The sequence below is a fragment of the Anguilla rostrata genome, chromosome 17, assembly GCF_018555375.3.
Source record: "Anguilla rostrata isolate EN2019 chromosome 17, ASM1855537v3, whole genome shotgun sequence".
In the NCBI taxonomy this organism is placed as follows: Eukaryota; Metazoa; Chordata; class Actinopteri; order Anguilliformes; family Anguillidae; genus Anguilla; species Anguilla rostrata.
In genome coordinates, this window is record NC_057949.1 from 15,947,847 (window position 1) to 15,972,515 (window position 24,669).

Consider the following 24,669-nt stretch of genomic DNA (forward strand, 5'->3'; position numbering starts at 1 on the left):
AGGTGGTGCAAATGGTATAATTCTTTGAGAAGGTGCTTGACAAAGAGACGGTTGCGACCTCTAGCGGGTGGAGGACTGAAGTACAATGCGAGAAAACAAGGGGTGACAAGCTGCTGGCCCTACATATACTCACCCAAAAGTTTCTAAACTTTCCCATAGTCACTTTTTCTTCAGTAGGATAGCTGTTGGTTGTGTGAATAGAAGCCCCATGAGGTGGAATGTTCTGTGTTCCAAGTGCGAAATACGGTCTGCATTAACACTTCCTCTGTGGTATTGACAGTGCTGTTAATTGGAGGTGGAAGGAACAGTGGGGTTGGCACCACGGGAGCCATTTTGATTGACAGTAGGGGGTTCTGGGACGTTTTAAGTCTTAGGGACAGCCCCGTTTATTAGAAGGCCCGTGATGAGTGAAAATATGGAAAGGTACTTTCAGTTTTCTCATCAGGAAAGATGCTGTGTAAATGCTGCCTATCATTACCGCGATCATCCGAGGGTAATTATAATCTGGGGCACGGTGCTTCTCTTCCACTTGATTATCTGCACTCACCTTCCGTGCCTCTTGAAAGCAGTAAACACCCGCTCTGTGAACAGCAGCATTTCTATGGTACTTGGTGTAACACTTAAAAGAAAATGTTTCAATACAGTACTTTTTGATGTACATAATGGCGAGAGACAAATTCTGCTAGGAGGGCTTTTAATGTTCTTGTTGACTTGAAACCCCCAAATCTGGTGGATTTGTAGGTAGTTAAGTTTACTGTGTATCTCTGCTTTGCATATTATCCAGCATACGGCATGTGAAAGAAGAAAATATACTAGTGTAAATTGTTGAGTATTGTATATTCACGTGTTAAATGTTTGCATCCACACAATTATTTACATGTAACACCAATCAAAAGTTGTCCTTCACTATTTAGTTAAATGAATGTTCTCTGATTGTGCTCACTCACATACACGGACACATACACACACACACACACACACACACACGCTCGCTCACTCATCAGTCAGTTTGCATTGTTAAAGAGTGGATAGATACAGGATGGCCTGAAGGAGGATGTGATGGAGGTTTTCAGGACAGGGTGGAGGGAGGGGCAGTTGTGTGCCTCACTGGGACGGTTGTTCTTATCCCAAACGAGGGGGATAAATGAGGGGGACCCAAAACCCTCAAATGCCCCAAGGCATGCTACTGTGAATCAGCAGGTGGTCAGAAATATTAAGGTAATTTTGCTCCACAAAAATTGTCATGTCACAAAACATGTGCCTCTGAACATGCTCATGAAGGATATTTATCTGTTTCAAGTGTTGATGATATTTTATTACCAATAAAGGTCTCACATTCACTGCTTTAATTAACACAGACAAAAAGGTCCAAATCAGGTGATGTTGATCAGACTCTTATCAAATAGTACCATATAAATAGTTGCAAGAAAATAAAGTTGCTAGAAAATTTAATAAACAATTCACATGAAACCGCCTTAAAAGAAAGGATTCAAACAAATTTGTTACCAGTGAAGACAAATTATGTATGATGCAATCCAGAATGAAGATGCATTCAGTCTAAACAGAAAGAACTTGTAACATAGATGGGTTTGTACCCTTATAGGCAAACACATGTCAGTGTATGGAAGTGACAGAAAACAGCAGAAAAAGCCCAAGATGGTGTGTGTGTTTGAGAGAGAGAGAGAGAGAGAGAGAGAGAGAGAGAGGAGGAGGGGGAGAGGGACAGTGCTTGCAGTAGAGCTGTAGATAGCAAAGCCTGAGAGAGAGAGAGAGTATCAGCGACAGAGCCTGTGATAGGTAGAGTATTTCTGTGACTATGTGTGAAAGAGAGAAAGAGAAAAAGAGAGAGAGAGTGAGTGAGTGTATCAGCGACAGAGTGTTTTTAGAGTCTATCAGTCACTGTGTCTGAGGGAGAAAGAGGATAAGTGGAAGCGCTTTTTTTTTGTTGTTGTGGAAAATTTAACGACTGCACCGGTTACGAGCGGTCGCACAGACGCACGCGGAGGAGCCCATGGGAAGGAGCGGGAAGGACAGGGTGCCATGTGCGTGTCTGCGGTGGAGATTACAGCCTGCTCCGGCAGCCGAGTCCAGCCTCAACCACAGGTGTTCCGATTACTGCCTGCTTAAAGGGGACTCTCTTTAATGTGATTTTTTTTTTTTTCGTTTTGCTAACCGAATTTTTTTTTTTTTTTTTTTAAAGAATAACAATGTTTTAACGAGGACCAGGAGAGTTTTCCGGGAAGTATAATATCGTACCGAGAGAGACCTGCAGGGAAAGAAGAGAAAAGACAAAACAAACTGAGAGGGATGAAGAGTGTCAGAGGGGTGATGCTTTACTGGCTAAAATGGATGGAATGGTTTTTCCCATAGATGTGTGAAAGGCATTCTACATACAGAGAAAATGCTGCAGTTTGGCTAACTGGAAAAGACAAGGGACGATTCTCAACCTCAGTTCTAGAGTGGAGCACCTTGCGAGGTAAGCAAGACTTCCCAACTTTGGATACATTTTGCGGTTTGGCATTTTTACGGAGTCACTCTCTTCCAACACCCACAGACTTGGGCAAGTATTGTCTTCGAATTATTGTGTTTTTGAAATTTATTTATTTATTTATTTATTTATTTATTTATTTATTTATTTATTTATTATCTTTCTGAAAGCACCTGAGCGCGCACATTCTGAACGTCGTGTGCCAGGTGTCCGTATGACCGTGTGAGGAGCTGCGACTCGCATCCTAGCAACTAGTTCTTAATTGCGCAGCCTGCTTGTAAACAAGGCCCTTTTTTACCTGCTCTGACATCTGAGGGCGATGCAATATGCAACAGCACCTTTCTCAAGCGAGCTTAACGAACAAACTGCTGAGTGCACGCGCACATGCTTTATTAATGCCGGGAGTATGGGCAGCCAAGCGTCCGTTAAGTAACTTCGAGGACTGAGGAGAAGGCAGTAATGTCACTGTACACTCCGAACAGAGAGCACCGCACATCAGCCTGTTGAGACTGCAAAACATTTACATGCTTGCACGTCAGTATTTCAATATTTTGCATTCGTTAGATGAGAAAAAAGACTACCCTGATTAATAATTAAGCGAGAGAGAGGACCTCTACACATGAAGCTGGTGAGGTCTAGATTCACTCTCCTGCTACTCCGTAATAAAATAAAAATCAATCTGTGCATTTGAATAGAATTACAAACACACGACAAATGCCATGCCTGAAATTAGACACATTTCCTGATTAATAATGTTCAGTTATTGTAATATTTCATGAAAATAATACATTATACAGTAAGCTGTTTAGTGTCCATCTAAATTTTAAAGAATTTATGAGCTGATTTCACCCTGAACATTTTACTGTGATGACCGTTCTGTAGGCACTTAAAACAAGGGCAGTAAAACAAGTGATCAGACACTTAATGCCATTATCTTTAAAAAAAAAAAATGTTTGTTGAGCAAAGTGCCAAGTAAAACAGTAATACAGAAATCATGTAATGAAATCTTTTGCTTCTTGTTTTTGACAAATTTAGCTTAAACTTAAATTAAAATATGTCACATGTTAAAGTACACATTCATTATTTCTACAATGGTAATATCTAATAATATATTATTTTATTCAATCTAATGTGAAACAGTAAAAAAAGTGCCCAAAGTGTAAAGTGTACAAACAGAAAATAAGCACGTTTCAGTCAGATACTTTAACCAGTGCTTACATAATTTAATTTTTATTGAATTATATAAAGGAACTTAAGTACATATGATACTTTTAATCAACAAGACATTGCATACACCTGTACGGGTAAATTACAAATACAAAGCTGAACATAATTAATTCATGCAGGTCATTATCAGTTAGTCAGAAGATAATACTTTCTTATTTTCTGTTACTTTTTTACGGGGTAATGCATCTACACACACCTGCATTGAACAGCAAATACTGCTCTCTGCACCCATTAGATATACATGTTGGCTACATATCTAACGATAACACTGATGCTGGTACCAATATTTCTTTTATAAGGCTGTCCTTTATGAAAAGTTTTAAGTTGTTTATCCCTTTTCTTGATTACATATGGGATCTTTGGTCTCCTTTATCTAACTGCTGTATCTGATTATTTGATGACCTGTGTGAATTCATTATGCTCAGCGTTGTATTCCTGATTTACCCGCACAGGTGTACTCAATGCCTTGTTGATCAAGAGTTAGCCTAGTACGTAAGCTCCTTATGTCTTTCAGTAGAGCATTGACTATCTAAGCACTGATGAAAGTCTTTGACAGAAATGTTTGTTTATTTCTTGTTGGTCACTTTGCACTTCAGGCAAATATTGTTATATTACATTTGAATAAAATCTACTTTTTGTTAACTCGGCTTTATCCCCTTTAATAATGGAGTTTTTCTTTTATGAATCTGAAACTTCATATACTAATAACTAACTAACTTATAACTAATGCTACTACGTTAATCTTTGAAAACATTGATTAAACATGGCAAAGCACCTACTTGTTCACATGCTATATCTAATAATAACAACAATTAATAATAACTTGAATTATATCATTCTTATTTACAGTAGTGTGCGTATCTCTGTCTCTTATATATACATATACGTATTTGTGTGTGTGTGTATAGATATGTATAGAGAGAAGGAGAGATCGAATAGCTGATTTTATTAAAATTCATCATCATGCTTTATCTTTGAAACTATTCTTTTTTTCATGCTACACGTCTATAATTGTCAGATTTGACCTTGAAACATTTTCAGAGACAGCAACAGATCATTTACAGATCAAGCCCAGCTCCTTTTTGCCAATGTAAGCAAGGAAAGAAAAAAGTGAACAATTTCAGGATAAATAATATATTCACCTTTCATTGACACAATATATTCATCTATAATGTGTCATTTAGACCTACTTCTGTGAGTGTAACCGTGTAAAAAATGTTTTTATGGTAACGTTAATTGCATTTATATTGGTTTATATTGTGAGATTCCTGAATGTGATTTTCTGCTCAATTCTAAAGGGGAATTACACCTGGATATTTAACATTTAGCATACAGATGTGACTTTACCATGACATCTGCACATTTTATACGTGCAGTTAAATGTGAAATTATTGGAACAGTGACACAATTGTTGTTGTTTTGGCTCTATGCTCCAGCACATTGGATTTGAAATTTGAAATGAATGAATAATCCAGTCGATGCAGATTTTCTCCTTCAATTTGAGGATATTCAAATCCATATCAGTTGATCCATGTAGGAATTACAGCCCGTTTTATACACTGTCTCCCCCATTTTATGGGAGCAAAAGTAATGGGACAAATTCACATAATCTGAAATTAAAGTTGTCATGTTTAGTACACGTTTGCAGATCCTTTGCATCTGATGACAGCCTGAAGTCTGTGACCCACAGACATCACCAGATGCTTGGTATGTAGCCTGGTGGTGCTCTGCCAGGTCTGTACTGAAGTAGTCTACAGTTCCCCTTTGGGGTGTCTGAGGAGTTTAGCCTACAGTCTTTTCTTCAGCAAGTGAAATGTATGTTCAGTTAGCTTCAGGATGGGCGATTGACTTATCCAGTCTAGAACATTACACTTTTGGCCCTGGTTGCTTTAACAGTGTTTGGGGGTCATTGTCCTGCCGCACCTTCCAATGAGTTTTGAGGCATTTTGTTTGATCCAAGCACATGAGATGTTTCTGTATCTATCCATCCATTATCTATACCCGCTTATCCTAGGCAGGGTCGCAGAGGGGTACTGGAGCCTATCCCAGCATGCATGAATGGGATGTTTCTGTATGCTTCAGAATTCATTGTGTTGCTGCCATCAGTAGTCACATCATTAAAGACAATAGGTGAACCAGTTCCAGTGGCAGCCATACATGTCCAAGGCTTAACACTAACTCCAGCATGTTTCATGGGAGAGCTATGTATTTAAAAAACGACATGGATGTAAATAACCTCTAATTAATGATGCCAGTCTGCATTTTAACCTCATATTCACTGCTATATTTTACATCCTCTGTGCTGAAGTGTGGAGCCCAAAAAACAAAAGTTGTGCAACTGTCCCAATATTTTTATATTTTTATATTTATCTGTACGCAGAATTCAAATTAAGTAACAATCACAATATGACTCAGATCTAATCTCAACCCAGCATTAGTCACTGCGATCACATACTGTAAGAAAGATACTCAGTCCAAGAGCAAATATGTAAATGATTTGCGGCTGAACTAAAAAAGGAATCAAATCTTTATCTTTCTTTCTACGCGTAGCTGGGTGTTTCTCCCATCTGATTAAACATAATAAAATAATAGTATTTAAATGAGGGCGCAGAAGGCGAAGCTGCTTTGGTTCCCCTCCCGTGGGTTCGAGGGTTACAGGGACTCGAACACGTTTCGTGAAATCTCGGGAACGCCGTGCAAATCTCCGAGCGCGGACTCTGCGCGTCTCACCCCGGACGTGGTGCCCCCTAGTGGACGTCGGTCAGACAAAATGATTATGACAGAAACGAGCAAAGTCCACGGGGAAAAAAAGAAGCAAACGTGCGCATTACTAGAGATTGAATCGTTGTGCTCAAATAGCAGCTGGTTAGCACGTGTTATTTTGCCTCGGTTTAATAGGAATGGAGTTTTTCCAAAGGTGGCGTCTACGCGGGTGCGCTCCGGATAGGCCCGAGCTCGCGAGCGTGTGGGCGCGCCACGCGAGAATGGCAAGCGGACCGTGGCGTCTTGGTTTGTAGCCGCGGGCTTAGCCATGGAGCGGTCTGAGAGGGGCGCGTTTAAAGGTGGTTCCGGTCCGGCGGTTCACTGTGGCTTGGGCCCGCTTTGGGGTACCTGAGCCCCTGCGCTGATACCGGAGCAGGTGGCCCCCCGTGGCTAATCCCGTCTAAGTGGGGGGAGCGGTAGGAAAACACCTGCGGGGGGGGAAACGGACACCGAGCGCCGTCTCGGACCGGCTGAGCGCTGCGTGACTGTCCCCGCCGATCGGGCCGATCGGGTTTCCCCGCGTCGCCGAGGAAGACGAGGGTCTCCCGTCATTTCAGGCCTTCGTCAGCGGTGGAGATGCACCATGAAGCAGGAATCCCTCACAGTCACCCCCCCCCCCCATAGCGTATGACATCATCATCATGCGTCCTGGTCTCCTTTAAAGGAAGACTTCACGCATGCCTCGTTATACACTGAAGATTTGCTTCCAAACACCACCGGACGGAACTTTCTCCGGAAGCGAGACCCTTTGTCAGAAACAAAGGATGATGGGTAGAAAAAGAAAATAAATAAATAAGGGGCCATCGCGTTCACACAGGAAGCGGGTGCCGTGCGCGGAGGCAGCGACCGGAGAACGGGTCCCCGCGTGACGCCGCACGCTCAGCCGGTCTTTAACTATTAATGCGCCACCCGATACGGCGAGGAAGCAGCGGAGCGCGCCGACGGGGCCGCCTGGTGTCGCGTGTCGCGGGTAACCGGGCCCCCGGGGGCCGCCGCCGCAGTGCGACCGCTCAGGGCGCCGGGCCTCCTGATGCTCCCGCCTGTGGCCCAGCGAAGCGCTCGAGCGCGAGCGGAACGAGCCGGAACAACGCCCCGTGTATCCTGTGACATGTCCGTCACACTCACGCCGCGTACGAACACACGCGACGGCGTGCGGCCTACTGGAGAGGGAGGCTGCCCTTATAAACAGGAGGCTGCAGGCCTGGGCCCTGGAAACTACTGGAGCAGCCAGCACACTAGTCTTGCACTTCTAAGCCAGACACTTATACTTAACTCATTTAAAAATAGCTGCAACATAATAATAGACCTTGGCAGAATATGAAATAAAACAAGTATTGTCTGTTGAAAAGAAATGAAATTAACTGAACGGAAGGCAGCTCTGAGAAGACCTGAACAGATGTTTTAAATCCGGCAAAGTATTATCTAATAAAACATAACGATTAATGTTGAATACTGATATTACGCCTTTGGACTGCAGCAGTAGTGTAGTGTTGTTGAGAGAGGTGCTGACTGGGAGCGATCGCTGGCTGAGTTTGTGGCGGACGTCGGGGAAGCAGGAGAGCGCCAGGGCACGACGCGGAACGGGGAGGGGGGGCGGGGGGGGTGTGGCGGGCAGCTGGGGAGGGGGGGCTCGGTGATTTCTCTCCGTGTACAGAAGGGCGAGAACGCGAAACCATCTCCGGCCTGCCGGAAGCGCTTGTCCCCCGTTCCGCGGTTTTTACACACGGGCTGAGCGCGTCATAGCGGGGCGACCTCGAACCCCCGGCAGCGAGACGGACCGATTTAACGGCACCGTGACCTCGATCTGCGTCAGATCGCCGCTGTCTTCGGCACTGGGGGGTACTGAACCAATCTGAGCCAGTATGAACACATACCTGCAGACGTCAACAGATGCGTACAGATTTCTAAAAAGTCGCTTCTGTATTTTTTGCACCAAAGCACTGCATCGCTGTGTTCTGCATAAGAGTCGCACGCGCTGCTAGTCGGCGTCTTTCAGACTGCGTTTCAGGTGGCAGCACAAAGCTAGGTCAGGCAGGCAGCTCGGAGCGTTGCTAAGCGCCAGTCAGCTGATGTCTGCCCCTTTCTGTAATCCGCTGCCAGGTAGCGGAGTCTTCCCGTGCCCGCACACGGTGGCTCGTTTAAATGCACCCAGCCTGCATCGCTGCGTTTGGGAGGCCCTCCTCTTCTCCCTCCACCCGTGTGTTCGGGTTCACCCCGCCCTGGGGGGAGAGGAAGCTCGACCGCTTTGCCCTTAGTTCCCTGGGGGGGGTTGGGGGGGGGGGTTAGATTACATTACATTACATTATAGGCATTTAGCAGACGCTCTTACCCAGAGCGACGTACAACAAGTGCATAGGTTTCATGATGTAGAGGCGCAAAAGAAACACTAGAGTGAAGTAAGGATCGTAGTGCCAGAAGTGACCACATCGATCAGGAGATATCCTGGGGGTCAACACATTTCTTCACTGGGTGACATGCAAAATGCTGAATGTTTCACTGTGTCACATCTAAATGTGCATTTTACTTCAAAATCATTAATCGGATAGAAATGAATAGATGGGAGAGTTGGACAGATGTTTTATTCTGCTTGACTGATACAGGGATAGTGCTCAATGCCATTAGTCAGTCTAGTGGAACAGGGCCTAAATCTCACAAACAGAATGAGTGGACATCTCTGGTCCCGTCCCAAACAGATGGGAGGAAGGGAGCTCCTGACACTGCATTTTCGCAAAAACAAAAAAACGATGTTCCCATTTCTCTAAGGTAGTGGTCATCCCCATCCCTGGTCCTCTGGCCCTGGAAAGGCACACTTGTGCTGGTTTTTATTGTTAATCAACAGTTAATTGATCGATGAAATCAGTTTATTGCGAAGTAAGCTTGCATTACCTAGTGTTTCAGGTCTAGTTGCTGTTTTATAGGTACAGTTCACTTCATGTGGTTTTTTGAAACCAGCATTGCTGGTTTCTCAGCAATGTTGCAATAACGTGAGAAACCAAAATTGTTGAGTAGTAGTCTGCATGCAAAAACACAGTCAATTTTGCCTCAAAGTAACTTGCATTTTTGCTTCCTAAGTAATTTGTGTCTTTGCCAGATACTCTTGCACTGTGGAAGACTGCACACACGTGATTGGATCAGAAGCAGCATCTGTATGAAGATAGCTAGTAACGTCGCATAAAACCAAATCCAACAAAGCCCCACTATACACTAACAACAGTAAAATGCAACAGTAAAATAGCGTGACACCATCACTCCTGGTTAGTCTCCAAGCTTTGTGTTCCCAACCAACCAATCCGAACTTACGTCACTTAGTTAAATAATTTTATTTGTTATTTTGAACAGAGCGTCTTTGTAATTGGCTTAGGCTCCTGAGCAGAGAAAGAATCGAAAATACGGCGATAAATATGTACTTAAATAGGTGTCTGTTGACCGTAGTGGTGGATCAAAATGATTGATTATTCCAGAACAATATTGAAAGTTTGGGGGCAGAGCAAAGTTTTGGGGGAGGGGTGGCACTGCCACCCACCTGCAACTACCCCCCCCCACCCCCACTCTAGATCCGGCCCTGGAAAACAAGCTCTGGATCTTGGGCTTAAATTTGTCACGCTAGACATCGCTAGCTTGCGAAACTATTACTTTTCCCTGCTGTTTCCAGTGCGGGGTGCAGATAGCACCGGAGCAGGTTAAAGGAGAAGGGCGGAGTCAGGAGCGGCAGCGTGCCGCGGCGTTCTCAGGGTCCTCCAGCGCGGCGTTCTCAGGGTCCTCCAGCGCAGCGTTCTGAGGGTCCTCCAGCGCGGCGTTCTCAGGGTCCTCACACCGCTGCGTTCTCAGGGTCCTCACACCGCTGCGTTCTCAGGGTCCTCGCACCGCGGCGTTCTCAGGGTCCTCACACCGCTGCGTTCTCAGGGTCCTCACACCGCGGCGTTCTCAGGGTCCTCACACCGCTGCGTTCTCAGGGTCCTCACACCGCGGCGTTCTCAGGGTCCTCACACGGCAGCGTTCTCAGGGTCCTCCAGCGCGGCGTTCTCAGGGTCCTCACACCGCGGCGTTCTCAGGGTCCTCACACCACTGCGTTCTCAGGGTCCTCACACCGCGGCGTTCTCAGGGTCCTCCAGCGCGGCGTTCTCAGGGTCCTCCAGCGCGGCGTTCTCAGGGTCCTCACACCGCTGCGTTCTCAGGGTCCTCACACCGCTGCGTTCTCAGGGTCCTCACACGGCCCGCTGCCTCGTCCCTCTGTAGCTCCGCTGCGTTCGTAACAGACTATTTGAAAACGATCTGAGCTGAGACGAACGGCTTCTGCCATTTTCTCGCCCTGGATGGGTGCGCACGCGCGCGCGTCTATTTTAGAAAACAACCCCCGTAGCGTCAGAGATTCATCACGGTGTTTAAATGTGGGTACAGTACGTAGGTTTCTTCCCATTACCAAACCCACCTCTGGTGCTCAGGGCCAAGAAGCTCTCTCTGTGTCCCACAGGTGATGCATCTATTTTTGAAAATATTCGGTGGAGAGGGAGTGGGGTGGGGTGGGGTGGGGGGGGGGGTGTGAAATGAATGTTGAGCAGGGACCCTCTTTGGCTCCCATCATGCACCGCTCCTCAGATGGGTGCCAGCTGGTGCTGGATGTTCCCTCTCACTTGTTCAACAGCTCATCAAATACCTCCAGGCACCCACCGAAAACAACCCTCTCCCCTTTCACTGGCATGCTAAAAATATGAACGGGCAAAACTTTATTAAGCCTGGCCAGTCGCTTTAGGCTACTGGCTTTATTACGGCTGGGGGGGGGGGGTTTGATCGATGTCTCCGGTTATAAGAGTTTGATCGATGTCTCCGGTTATAAGAGTTTGATTGATGTCTGCTGTTATGATATTACTTTCCATGTTCTTTCTTAGGATCTTTTGTCTCGATATTATTGTCTTTTTAATAATATTATTGTCTTTAATTGTGTTTATGTTGACCATACAAAATAACTGGTGCCTTCTATAGTGTTTTATATTTGAAATGTATTACTAGTGATAAAAGAATCAATAACATTCTAATACATTATTAACAATTAATAAGGAAAAATTTGTCAATTAAAAAGAATACAACTCACCAATTTCTTCTTTAAACATTACCTCAGAACGAAATAAATCGACCAATTTGACCATTTAAATAGTCAATCTATTCTGCTCAATTTTGCAATCAGGATGTTTTGTGGTACTATTTGAGCCAGAAGGAAACATTGAAGAAAAAAAAACTGAACAACCATTATTTTTCTTCTCAGTGAATCTGAGCTAGCTAATAATAGCCAAAATAACCTAGTCACAGTTGTGCAGGTCGCAAATACGTCTTAACTTTAACGTCCAATTCAGTTAGGGTAAGTCAGTAAGTAATAATGTGCACGTCTCAAGTAAGTACTAAGTTAGGAGAGCTCAGGTCAAGTCAAGTTACAAGTCTTTAATATCAGGCACCACATTCTCTAGTCCAAATGCTATGCTATGAGCTGAATATACGCTACGAGCCCAATACGCCTAAGATTTATGTGCTGGATTTACCCGCTGTTAGCGCAGAAATGCTAAAAGGTTAGCGAGAGGGAGGTAGCTGCACAAAGCTTGTGTGCTGGAGCTCAGGCTTCAGTTGAACGTTGGGAAGGGTTGGGGTTAACTGCTACCCCACCACCTATCATCAGCTATTCACACTTCATAGCACAACACATTATTTCACAACATTTCACAAAATCACACACGCACGGTCATGCAGGGAAGAGATCAATCACACATTATCACACAAGCACACTCATGCTGGGGAGAGATCAATCACACACGCACGCTCGCGCTGAGGAGAGATCAATCCCACATTATTACACACGCACGCTCCCGCTGGGGACAGATCAATCCCACCTTATCACACATGAATGCTCATACTGATGCTAGGCACTGTATAATCCCACGTTATAACACACACACGCTCGCGCTGGGGAGAGAACAATCCCACATTATCACACACATTATCACACACAAAATGGAGTTTGTTCAGGAAACCTGGTTAAACAGAATGGAGTTTGTTCAGGAAAGCTGGTTAGGCAGAATGGAGTTTGTTCAGGAAAGCTGGTTAAACAGAATGGAGTTTGTTCAGGAAAGCTGGTTAAACACATCTTTTGGATTTTTCTCTTGCCCTTTGTTCCCTCCCCCCCCCCCCTTAAGAGAAATGGCTGGTGGCAAAACATCGGGGGCAAGTGTGCACAGCTCTGTGGCCTAGGACCATAGCTGCTAATTCGGCAGCTCTGGCCCGGGAGTGCAGATGGGCCCCTTCCTCTGGGGGGCTCATCAGGTGTCCTCGGGAGCGGGCGCTGGTGTGTGGGAGGTGTGGGGTTGCCATGGGGACGGGTCATTACGTGGCTCGGCGAACTAATCCCGGCCGTGCTGGACTCCGGGCGAAGCTCGGAGCGGTGAGAGAGGAACTTCCAGACAGCCCTGGGCTTTTATGTGCTAATTAGCCTTTTTTCGCTCGCTCTACATCAGGCAAACGGCGCAGGTGCGGCAGGTGCCATTTGCCAGTTTTCTGGCTCGCAAGAGCCCCATTTTCTTTCTTCAGTTGCTCCTCACTCCCTTTTGGGGTGAGAACTTCTGAACTAATATACTGTAGTGGAAAGAAGACAAGAACCACGCTGCTTAGCTAAGAGAGGCGTTCGTAATAACAGTCTGAATTATAGCAATAAAGACCTTATTCAATAAAGTACTGCCCGTGAGAAAAGTCTATTCTCTGTGGCGTATCACAAAATCACTCGTTTAAGCCTGGGCTGTATGATTAAATGACTGACACAGCTAGGCACTAGCCCTTCTTTACAGTAGATCATGATCTTGTGTAGGGGCTGCAATTAGAGGCGGCCATTAATCTAAACATGGTTTCCCTGTCTTGCCTGCTAGGAAGCTATACAACCTAATGTTCTGTAATGATATAATACATAAACAGGAGAATTCTTAGCAAACTCAATGGCTAAAAATCAATAGCACCCATGAGCCAACCGCGCACGCGGTAACCTCCCTTTAAAGAACGTCTCTACGCATACCCCCACCCCCCTCCACCCCACCCCAAACGACGCAGCAGGTGGAAGCGTTAAACCAATCGTTTCGGCCGCGGTGTTTCCTGTGCCGGTGTGGCTGGCACGCCTGGGACCCAGCGGGCGCAACCGGCCCGTTTCAAACAGGTGCGAACGACAATAAAAAAAAACAAATTAAGCGCTGCGCCCTGTTGCACAAAAGAGGCCGCCGCTCAGATTCAATTTCAAAAAGCGCTCGCCTCCTGCCTCTCTTTCGCCCCGCGAAACGAGCATTGCCCACCCTGTTCCCTTGCTAACGTTTGACACGGCTTACGGTTCAGTAAAGAAAACACAAAGCGAAAACCCGGAGGGGTCAAACATGTGACCTGGGTCAGATTCGCAGGGGTGGAGGAGCCAGGTGCACTTCCTGCTTCAGAGGGGGGAAATAAAGCTGGGGGTTTGGAAAGTATTAGAGAGCATTAGAGGGCTTTCGGACTTCCTCTTCCCAAGGGGGGCTCTGGGCTGGCTACTGTGCATTCCCACCGACACCCTGCATCAGCAGCAAGGGAAATGACGTCACAAAGGACTTCAATGTCACGTGACTACCCTCGGCTCCTCAGCACTCCCTCACAGCATTCAGTCGTGAACGTTTCTGTCTCTGCTCTCCTGAATCAGCTTGATCTTGCACATGACCGAAATTTAACCTTTAACTGAGGTAATGTTCAAAGAAAAGCTATGAAGAAATAACTTGGCCGCACAGTGCATTACTTCCTGTTTCACTGGGGTATAAATATGGAGTGACGCACACGCCAAGCTCCCGTAGTCATCCATTATCATGCGGAAGGTTAGTGAACACAAATGAAATGAGTCTAAAACCATGTTGACCTTCGGAAATCAGACAATGCCTATAAAAAGCCAAATGCCTGGATGTGCACATACCCGCTATAATTAAGCATTTTACAACTGGAGCTCTGGTGAACCTGCCTGGTGGAGATGAAAGTGTATTTTGCCCCCCCCCCCCCACGCGCAGCGAGGAGGGTGGTTTGAGAGCCAAAGAACGCTCCAAAGATCACAGCTGGAGAGCTGCAGACGTTGGTTGCATCTCAGGGTCACCGAGCTGGAAGGCTGTCATCCAGTCGCGAGCCCCCTGTGTTTTCATTGCCACGTTAGCCACCCGGCTGCAAGATCAAGCGCTCACGCGGAACAAACCTGCTGCTGATTTTCAGTTCAGTTTTATTTGTGGGACGCCTTTTACAGACGCACCGTCGCAAAGTTGCTTTACTGAAAAACAGAAAGCAGGAAAAGTTATTTTACACATAGCGGCCTTTATTGATCCCCAGAAAGTCACCAGTAGCTGTGTTGCCACAGGCGGCGGTTAGCGGTACAGCTTCTCTGAATTTTATAGAATCTTTTTTGAGTGGGATGCGTTTACGCACGCAACGACAGTTTATTATTTAAAAAACATATATTTTTATGAGCTTTTCAGCTTTATTGGACAGGACAGTGTAGAGAGACAGGAAGAAAGGGGAAGAGAGAGGGAGAGGCGTGCGACAAAGGTCGCGCGGTCGGACTCGAACCGCCGACGTCACGGCTCGTAATGAGCTTGTGGACAGTGCTCTACAGGCTATGCCAGGAGACACCCCTCAACAACACTATTTCTCAAAATATAAATGATTAAAAGCCATTTCAACACTCTACTATCTAATTGTTTGGGTAACAAGCGTGCAGTGACCGGTATTTAACTCTTATTATTAAGCCTCCTCAAAACCCTGCTTCCCATGTCTATGCAGTTCTCACAGGGTGGAAAGTTAATCACTTTTTTGGGTAATGGCATTGGCTGTTTGAATCAAATAAAGCCAAATTAGACAGCAGCAATCGCACACTTCAGCATGAATGTGGGCCGATGTGTATCTCTGCACTGCAAGCATCAAACGTAATTAGCAAAACAAAAACGCTGGTGCGAACAAGCTCAACAAACTCATTGCCATTATAATTATATTACCTGCAGGCTTTGTAAAATAAATAAAAGATATTCAACTGACATGCTTAAGTGTTCCTGATACCACTTACGTATTTGATCCAGGTCTGATTACTATGCGTTTGTTTTGGCTTCAAATAATTGTCTGTGCTCTATTGATATACACAGTGTATACTTTCACAGTACAAATAACTAGACACTGGGTGATGAATGATGTATTATGATATGTGTAAAGTAGAAATCATAGTCACTAGATTTTCAAAGTGCCACTGCAAATTTCTCCAAAATGATTCGTACTGTTTCTTCTCGGCTGGTCATATGAGAACGTACATAATGACAGTGGTGTCCTTTGATCCGTGACATAGGGCATAATAACTTTTCAAATTTGAATTGTGCAGGCAATATGTAGCATACGTTTGAGTGTTCTTTGTCATGCTGGACAATTCTTTGTAAAAAAAAATTGTTCCTCTCATCATGTGGGAAGTATACACATAATCAAAAACCAGTCCAAGTAGGCCGCAAGTAACACATTCTTCTGTTGTTCTTGTGTTCTTGTGTCGAAGTTCACTGTGTATAGCAGGGAATGCTAAACTTGTTTACCCCTTAGCTATGATTTTGCAGCGTAGCACTAGCTGTGTGTAAGCAGGTAGCACTAGCTGTGTGTAAGCAGGTAGTGCCAGCCGTGTGTTAGCAGGTAGTGCCAGCCGTGTGTTAGCAGGTAGCGCCAGCCGTGTGTTAGCAGGTAGCGCTAGCCGTGTGTTAGCAGGTAGCGCTAGCCGTGTGTTAGCAGGTAGCGCTAGCCGTGTGTTAGCAGGGAGCACCAGCCGTGTGTTAGCAGATGCTAAGCTAACACACGGCCTGCCTGTATGTGCTAAAGGGGTCAACGGCGGGGGTTCCTCACGGTTTAACAGGCTTCTGTTACCCGCACTTGTTCCCGCAGAGGACGGGAAGAGGGGCGCGAAACAGCGAAGCGTGTTGCTGCGGTAACGGCGCTTGATGCAACCGGGAGCAAGAGATCCGCATTAAACACCCGCCAGCATCGATCAGGCCTTCCGCGAGGCCCGCTCTCGGGCGCGCGGCGAAAGCGCTAATGCAGCGCACGGCTGAGTGATCTCTGGCTAAACGGTCTGAGAAAATGGCAATTAGACCGACCCTAATGGACTGAGGATTAGCTCTGTGTGCCCACCAGGGCCGGCAGCCAGCGGTTTAGCTTAAAGAGAAAAATGATAATTAAAAAGTGGAGGGAGGGATGAAAAAAAAAGAACACTTCACGTTTTTTTCCCCGCGATTAGTAGAAGTCTGCTTCTTTATCAGCAGGGCAAAGGGAATGACGTGGAGTTGGTTTTTTCCATTAATAATGTACGTTCTACAGCGGCGATCGAGCGAGCCGCTATGACAAACCGAATAATGCGTCCATTAAAAGCCGAGGAGGGAAGGGCCCGCGTGATCGCGGCTCGTCTGCCGACGCGGTGGCGTTGGGAGAAAACACAACGCAGGTGAAGTGTTCGGTCAGCCATGCCCCTGATAAATCTGCTGAGCAAGGGATTGTTTTCCAGGGTCAAACTCGACTCACCAAAACAAACTCATCCTCAGAAATGCACTGGGTGTCTATATGTGCATGGCGCTCGCTGCTTTCGAGCAGAAGTGTTTCCGATCACCGCGTTCCCCTTTGCAGGATAGTAAATGCTTTCATTCCCAACAATCAGGGGAAGTTCAATTCCAGAGAGACTGACCGTGCAAATAACTAACTTCAGTCCTGAATGGCCAAATGTGAGTGGTGCAGGGAAAATGGACACTATTCAACACAAGCAAATCTTAAGCTTGGTGTTTTAGGCTTTAATGGGTGGCAAGTGAAAGCAGTTTGTTAGAACTGGCCAATCAAGGGCAGAATTGTAATGCTTCTACAGACAGCTTCCCTAAACTGCAATGCGAGCCAAAATGGAGGAGTGTGGCGCGAAGTTCACCTTTTGCTGTTCATGTCTGCAGTGCAGACTGTCTCTGCTGAAACAGTCTAGCCGTAGAGAGCCTGCTGAAAGCTGGTCTGAAACAGAGCAGCAGGCTGGTGTTCATGGGCAAAATGTCAGGGGGGAATTGCATTGGAGTTTAGAGGCAGTGTTGCGTTCGAGCAGAGGTGGCGGGCGGGCAGCGTGTTATTGGCATTTCAGGAACGGTTGTGCGTTCGAGCGGAGGAGGCGTGGCCTGCGGTGATGCAGCAAATGCGTTTAGCTGTGATGTCAGAGCGGCTAACGGAGCTGCAGAAGCGCGGCTGCCATGGCGACACACTCAGCTTGCTGCTTTTCTGGGCAGGCAGTCAGACGGGCACCACCACACAGCTGGAGGCTGCCCCAGCTCTGGGAAACGCTGCGACTCCGTGGACAAATTTAGAGACCAAACGGCACCTTTCTGTGCAATGTGCTAGACTAGTTATGATTTTTCTTTGCAATATCACTGAAAACATACAAGTGTGCACCAATCTAAAATGCTTAGAAAAACTGCAAGAAATGTCCTGCCTATGAGGTACAGTTCCCTCTTCTGAAGTTCAGAGTCCATAACACTTAAGAATCCATTTAGTAATTCTGACACATTGAACAGATCTCAAGAATTTGTTATATAAGTACTAAAAAGTAAAAAAATAAATAGGAATCCTGCACAAAGCACAAAATACACTATATGACCTAAAGTTTGTAGACACCTGACATTCAACACCTCATTCAAAATTATGGGCATTAACATGGAGTTGGTCCACTCTTTGCTGCTATAACAGCCTCCACTCTTCTGGGAAGACTTTATACTAGATGTTGGATCATTGCTGCAGGGATTTGCTTCCATTCAGCCAGATGAGCATTAGTGAGATCGGGCACTGTTTGGGCAATTAGGCCTGGCTTGCAGTTGGCTTTCCAATTGACCCCAAAGGTGTTGGATGGGGTTGAATTCAGGGCTCTGTGCAAGCCCGTAAAGTTCTTCCACACTGTTCCAGGCAAAACCATTTCTATATAGACCTCGCCGTGTGCCCTTGGGCATTGTCATGCTGAAACAGGAAAGGGCCTTCCCCAAACTGTTGAGGAAGCACAGAATTGTATAGAACCTTATTGGATGTTGTAGCATTAAGATCTACCTTCACTGGAATTAAGGAGCCTAGCCCAAACCATTAAAACAGCCCCTGACCAAAGGGTGTCCATATACTTTTGGTCATATAGTGTCACACTGTCACAGTAATGGGCAACATGCCCCAATAATAAGACACAATTCCATACAGTGCAATACACTATGATACCCTTTCCGTCCTTCTAAACCAAAAGGCACAGAAACTCAAATGGAACTTAACATTAGATCGGAAATGCAATATAAAATAAATGTGAGTCTTCAGTTATGCGTTGTTCCGAACCTTTAATTGTTTCTGCTCGTTCCTTAAACTCTGGTAGTGCAGAAAATGGCGGAGCGCTTCCTCCTATAAGTGCAGAGCTCTGTGCAGCGCGATGTGTCGGGGGAACGGGGCCCCTGTGAAACTGAAGCAGGTGAAGTTCCTGCCTGAGGCTCAGGTGACTCAGCAGCCTGCCTTCCTCCTCGGAGCGAACGGCTTCGTTTGACGAGCCTGGCAGGAGTGGGAAAATTGAAGTCGTCATGGTGATTGAAAGAGCGTTTGTTCTGTTGGCAACAGCAAGCTTTCCCTCGCAGTCTGTGTGCCCACATCGCGTAACTGTGTCTGTCTGTGCTCTGTGTCGCCCAACACCTTTGAACCTGCCTGCCACTGGGCCTGTGTGCCCGCCATTGAGCCTGTGTGCCTGCCATTGGGCCTGTGTGCCTGCCATTGGGCCTGTGTGCCCGTCATTGGGCCTGTGTGCCCGCCATTGAGCCTGTGTGCCCGCCATTGAGCCTGTGTGCCGGCCATTGAGCCTGTGTGCCCAGCATTCAGCCTGTGTGCCCAGCATTCAGCCTGTGTGCCCACCATTCAGCCTGTGTGCCCACCATTGGGCCTGTGTGCCCGCCATGGAGCCTGCATGCCCACCATTCAGCCTGTGTGCCCGCCATTCAGCCTGTGTGCCCGTGATTGGGCCTGTGTGCCCCCGTGCCCGTGATTGGGCCTGTGTGCCCTTCATTCAGCCTGTCTTCTGCTTCTCTCCGCAGTTGGACATTCACTGGTTGAGGGTATTACTATCAACTTCTGTTGGCATGGCAATAAAGTATTGATTGATTATTTTGATTAGTAAAGCAAGATGCTAATATGATTTAGGCATTATTACTGAGAATTTTACAAACTGTGATGCTCTTATATCATGTCCCAAAGCTGGGCCAACAAGCAAACACACACATGCACGCACGCACGCACGCACACATGCACACACACACACATACACACACATACACACGCACACGCACACGCACACGCACACTCACACCCATACACACACACACACACACCAATAGTAGGCCTGTATATTATATTTAAGCGGCCTGCTATGCCAATTTTAATCAGTTCACATTTTTAGCACCAGGAAACCCAGCTTGATCAGTACAGGAACCGGTGCTTATATACCCCCCCTCCCCACCCCCACCACCACCGCCTGGAGCCTACAAAGGGGAGGTTATCGAGTTGCTGTGTTTTAGCCCGCAGCAGACACCGAGGGTACTGTAGTCTCAGATTACATAAGGATCACTTACTCTTTCCCGTACAGACTGTCCAGCCGCTAGCTGTTTGTTTTGCATTTTACACCCCATCAACTCATTTTGCAGTCACGTTTGCAAACGATATCGAGCACAACAACTCTTCCCCATGTGCCCCAGTGGAAATTTCTGCTTGATTCCAGTCTGGTTCAAAGCCGATTCAGTTGGTTTGGAGATGGCCAAGCTGGCAACAAGGTCGTTGAGACAGTGACCATGCTGGCAAGACCTTACCTATGTCTAAATCAGCTCATCTGCCTACAGCATTTTGAGTATGCAGCTTGTATACTCAATAGTAGGCAAGTACAGTAGGCTGTTTCAGACATGGCCCATGTCCAGCTGGTGGGGCAGTTTGGTAGAACAGACCATCCATCCACCAAGTTCCAGATAATATCCAGACATGGTCCACCTGGGTAATGTTGTGGGTTTTGGGTTTGGGTTGAAATGCCTGAAAAAATCAAAGACAAAGAGAGTCTGCTTCTGGCATAATTATTCCTGAAATTTTTACGTCCGTGTTGTTCATTTCTAAAGCCATTCATCGCAGACCAAAAATACCCACATGAAATGATACCAGATGGGGTTTTCAGAAACTTGTTGATCAGCAGACACTGACTGTTCCAACCTTTTTTACGGAATATTTTTGGACTAACAGGCACCAGAGACACGCAGCGATGTACATGATATCCTGTCTTGCACTCGTGCAAAAGGAGCAGCTGTGCTTTCATACCAATCAACAAGCAGGGAATACATAGAACTAAAGCTTTCTTTCAAAACCATCAAAACTCAAAGATTATAATGTCCCACACGGGCAAAGCCAAAACAGTCGGCTCTGTTGCTGTGATTTTGGCTGAATCAGAACTTGATGATCGAGTTTAATAAAAATTTTCTCTTTCTACAGGCTGTTGGAAGGGTTTACAGATATATCCTTGCACAAAGCTCCTGACGCCGAGAGGTTCCTGAGCACAGTGAGCTGTTCCTGAGCACAAGGAGTGGTTCCTGAGGACAGGGAGCGGTTCTTACCATCACCACCAATGGACTCATCAGCGCCCCCCGCCAGCTCAAGACTGCACAGCGTTCCGGCCCCTCAGCGCCTGGGGCCCCGCGAGTGATGAGCGCGGGCGGGGCCGGCCGCTACAGCATCGTCTCGTCGGAGGAAGAGGGCCCGCGCGCCGCCACCATGCCCGGGGTCAACGGCTTCGGCAACGGCAAGATCCACACGCGGCAGAAGTGCCGCAACCGCTTCGTGCGGAAGAACGGCCAGTGCAACGTCCACTTCTCCCACATGGACGACAAGTCCCAGCGCTACCTGTCGGACATGTTCACCACCTGCGTGGACATCCGCTGGCGTTACATGTTCATCATCTTCACGCTGGCCTTCATCGTGTCCTGGCTGGCCTTCGGGCTGGGCTTTTGGCTCATCGCGCTGGTCCACGGCGACCTGGACAACCCCGGCGGGGACGAGAACTTCACGCCCTGCGTGCTCCAGGTCAACGGCTTCGTGGCGGCCTTCCTCTTCTCCATCGAGACGCAGACCACCATCGGCTACGGCTTCCGCTGCGTGACCGAGGAGTGCCCGCTGGCCGTCTTCATGGTGGTCTTCCAGTCCATCGTGGGCTGCGTGATCGACTCCTTCATGATCGGTGCCATCATGGCCAAGATGGCACGGCCCAAAAAGCGGGCGCAGACGCTGCTCTTCAGCCACAACGCCGTCATCGCCATGCGGGACGGGAAGCTGTGCCTGATGTGGCGGGTGGGCAACCTCCGGAAGAGCCACATCGTGGAGGCGCACGTCCGCGCGCAGCTGATCAAGTCGCGGGTCACCGAGGAAGGGGAGTACATCCCCTTCGACCAGATAGACATCAACGTGGGCTACGACAAGGGCGTGGACCGCATCTTCCTGGTCTCGCCCATCACCATCCTCCACGAGATCGACGAGGAGAGCCCCCTGTTCGGCATCAGCAAGCAGGACCTGGAGACGTCCGACTTCGAGATCGTGGTGATCCTGGAGGGGATGGTGGAGGCCACGGCCATGACCACCCAGGCACGGAGCTCCTACCTGTCCAGCGAGGTCCTGTGGGGGCGCCGCTTCGAGCCGGTCATCTTCGAGGAGAAGAACCAGTACAAAGTGGACTACGCCAACTTCCACAAGACCTTCGAGGTGCCCTCCACCCCTCGCTGCAGTGCCAAGGACATGGTAGAGAACAAGTTCCTGGTCCCCAGCGCCAACACCTTCTGCTACGAGAACGAGCTCGCCTTCATCAACAGGGACGAGGAGGACGAGGGAAATGCGGAAGGGGTTCTAGATGAAGGCGGCACCGGCCGACACGAGCTGGAGAGACTGCAGGTTACTCTACCCCTAGACCAGCGGCCATACCGGAGAGAATCGGAAATATGACCCCTGACTTTTGACCCGATGTCGGCATCACTATTATTCTTTTCTTGGTTTGTTTCGTTGTTCTGTTCATGAACACATGTCGAACAATGCAAGTGCCATATGAGAATTATGACTATTGCGAAAGCTTTGCAGAGTCAAGAGACAGGCAATATCTGCTGAGGCGGGAGGGAGAAATTATGGTAAGACTAGAATACTCAGCTTCCTCTGGGAGTTATCAAGAATGTCCAAGATAAAGAAAACGGTCAGAGAACGACCCTTTTTCTTTATCAAAACTTGAAATTTTTCTTTTTTTCATAAGTCGAGCTGAAAGCTTTACATAATACAATGAACGATGATTTGGGATATTTTTAAAAAGGGAGAAGGTTATCTTATATATTTAAAGTGTAAATAGATTTGCTTAGATAAGCTATGTTTCGTGTGGAGTATTATTTTAAAGAGATTTAACAGTTTGTTATTTATACACACCGCTCTTTAGCTCTTAGGCACACATGACTGTAGTATTGGTGGTGGAAAGGTGCACTGGTCCGCCCCTCCGGAAGTGCTGAACATGGTGTATGAAGCACTGGGGCAGGGCCTTTCGCATTTAGGCTACCGCAGCAGGAAGTGGTTAGCGAGCCGTAGCCACAAGTCACAGAGCACGACACTGTAGAACAGGGGTGTCCAATCTTATCCAAAAAGGGCCAGTGTGGGTGCAGGCTTTTGTTATAGCCCAGCACAAACACACCTGATTCTACTTATCAAGGTCTTGATTGAAGACCATTCTTAGTTAGTTACTTGAATCAGGTGTCATAGTGCTGGGCTAAGACAAACACCTGCACTGGCCCTTTTCGGATCAGACTGGACACCCCTGCTGTGGAACATGTCCCTGAAGTGTGGGTTGGAAATAAAAGCAATGCGTTTTAAACTGCTACTGGGATGTGCAAACTGGTAACTGTTGTAACTACGGTTACAGACCGAGCGGCGAGCTCGCTGTGTGGTCGCAGGAGCGTTTCCCCCCTTCGCCGGTCGATCCTTCTTCGGTCCTCAGAGTGAAACGTTGTTCCCTTAAATCACTGTCCCTCAACATCATCCAAAGCGTCTGACCATGGTGAATTTTTAAACACAAATACAACTGATAGAAATTAAGTACTCACAGAGCAGGTGGCAGTGAGGCATTGGGTGGGACGAGTGGGACGGGGACGGGGACGGGGGGGACTGGGGTCAGGGGGACAGGGGGTCTAGCTGAAAGTGCACAGTAGGAGACTGGTGTGAGAATGCGAGATATCTTATCCCATCTTTTTAAGGTGCGATCAGTTCAAAGGAACATGAAACAGACTGGAAGAATCGTTGATCATAATCCTAAACCAGCGCCCATCTGCTGACAGCAAACAATGCAGACATTCTCATACATGCCCACCTGATTTCTTTCTTTGTGGGATTTAAAAAATTCATTAATTTTTCACACTTTTTACTTGAACTGGAAAAACAACACAATGAAATACTGCTGGCTCCAGACAGAAAGGTACTGTAAAAAGATTTCAGTGAGTGATGTAAAGCCAGCGCTCACAGCCAATGTATTTTTTTTGTGACTGCTGGCTTTTCTTTATTCTATTTCTGTTTTAACTTCAGCGCACTGAAACATTTGAGTCAGATAAGCATGCCAAATTTGAAACTGTAAAAGGATTTCAAATTTGCTTAACGTATTAGCCCTTTAAATAAACATATACCTCAAACAAAATGAAAAGATGTTTTTTGCTCGACCCCTTTACGCTGAATTCACTTTTATACGGGAATATACTCCTTTTAAGTATGTATGAGTCACATATGAAAGAGTACTTCATTGTTCAGCTGCTAAAGTGGCAAGAACACAAGAAGAAGACAGTCCAGTGATGACACTGATTACAAGTACCTACATTCATGACTTGCCTATGCACAATCACTATGTGATCAGGAAACCTACTATGTGTTGTAATGTAGAAAAGCTTCTATGGCTTGTTTGTTCATGAAACACAGAAGATCACCCCAGTGGCAGGATTTATATAGCGTCTTACAGTGAAAGAGGTCAGTTTGAAATAGCCTGAAATCACTTCATTGGCAACGGACATGTTGTGGTAATTATTTTTAATGTTCCACAGCCATAATATAATAGCCATCAAATTAATGCA

The 24,669-nt window shown here is 46.7% G+C and overlaps 1 protein-coding gene across 1 annotated transcript; it reads left to right on the top strand.

The window, feature by feature from the left end:
- The first annotated feature begins 1,717 nt into the window (after positions 1 to 1,717).
- On the top strand, positions 1,718 to 23,691 carry LOC135243647 (ATP-sensitive inward rectifier potassium channel 12-like). The gene is made up of 2 exons (XM_064315621.1): positions 1,718 to 2,476; positions 21,029 to 23,691. Exon 2 carries the CDS (start codon positions 21,239 to 21,241, stop codon positions 22,523 to 22,525), a length of 1,287 nt encoding a protein of 428 aa, XP_064171691.1. The 5' UTR covers positions 1,718 to 2,476; positions 21,029 to 21,238; the 3' UTR covers positions 22,526 to 23,691.
- The last annotated feature ends 978 nt before the right edge of the window (positions 23,692 to 24,669 follow it).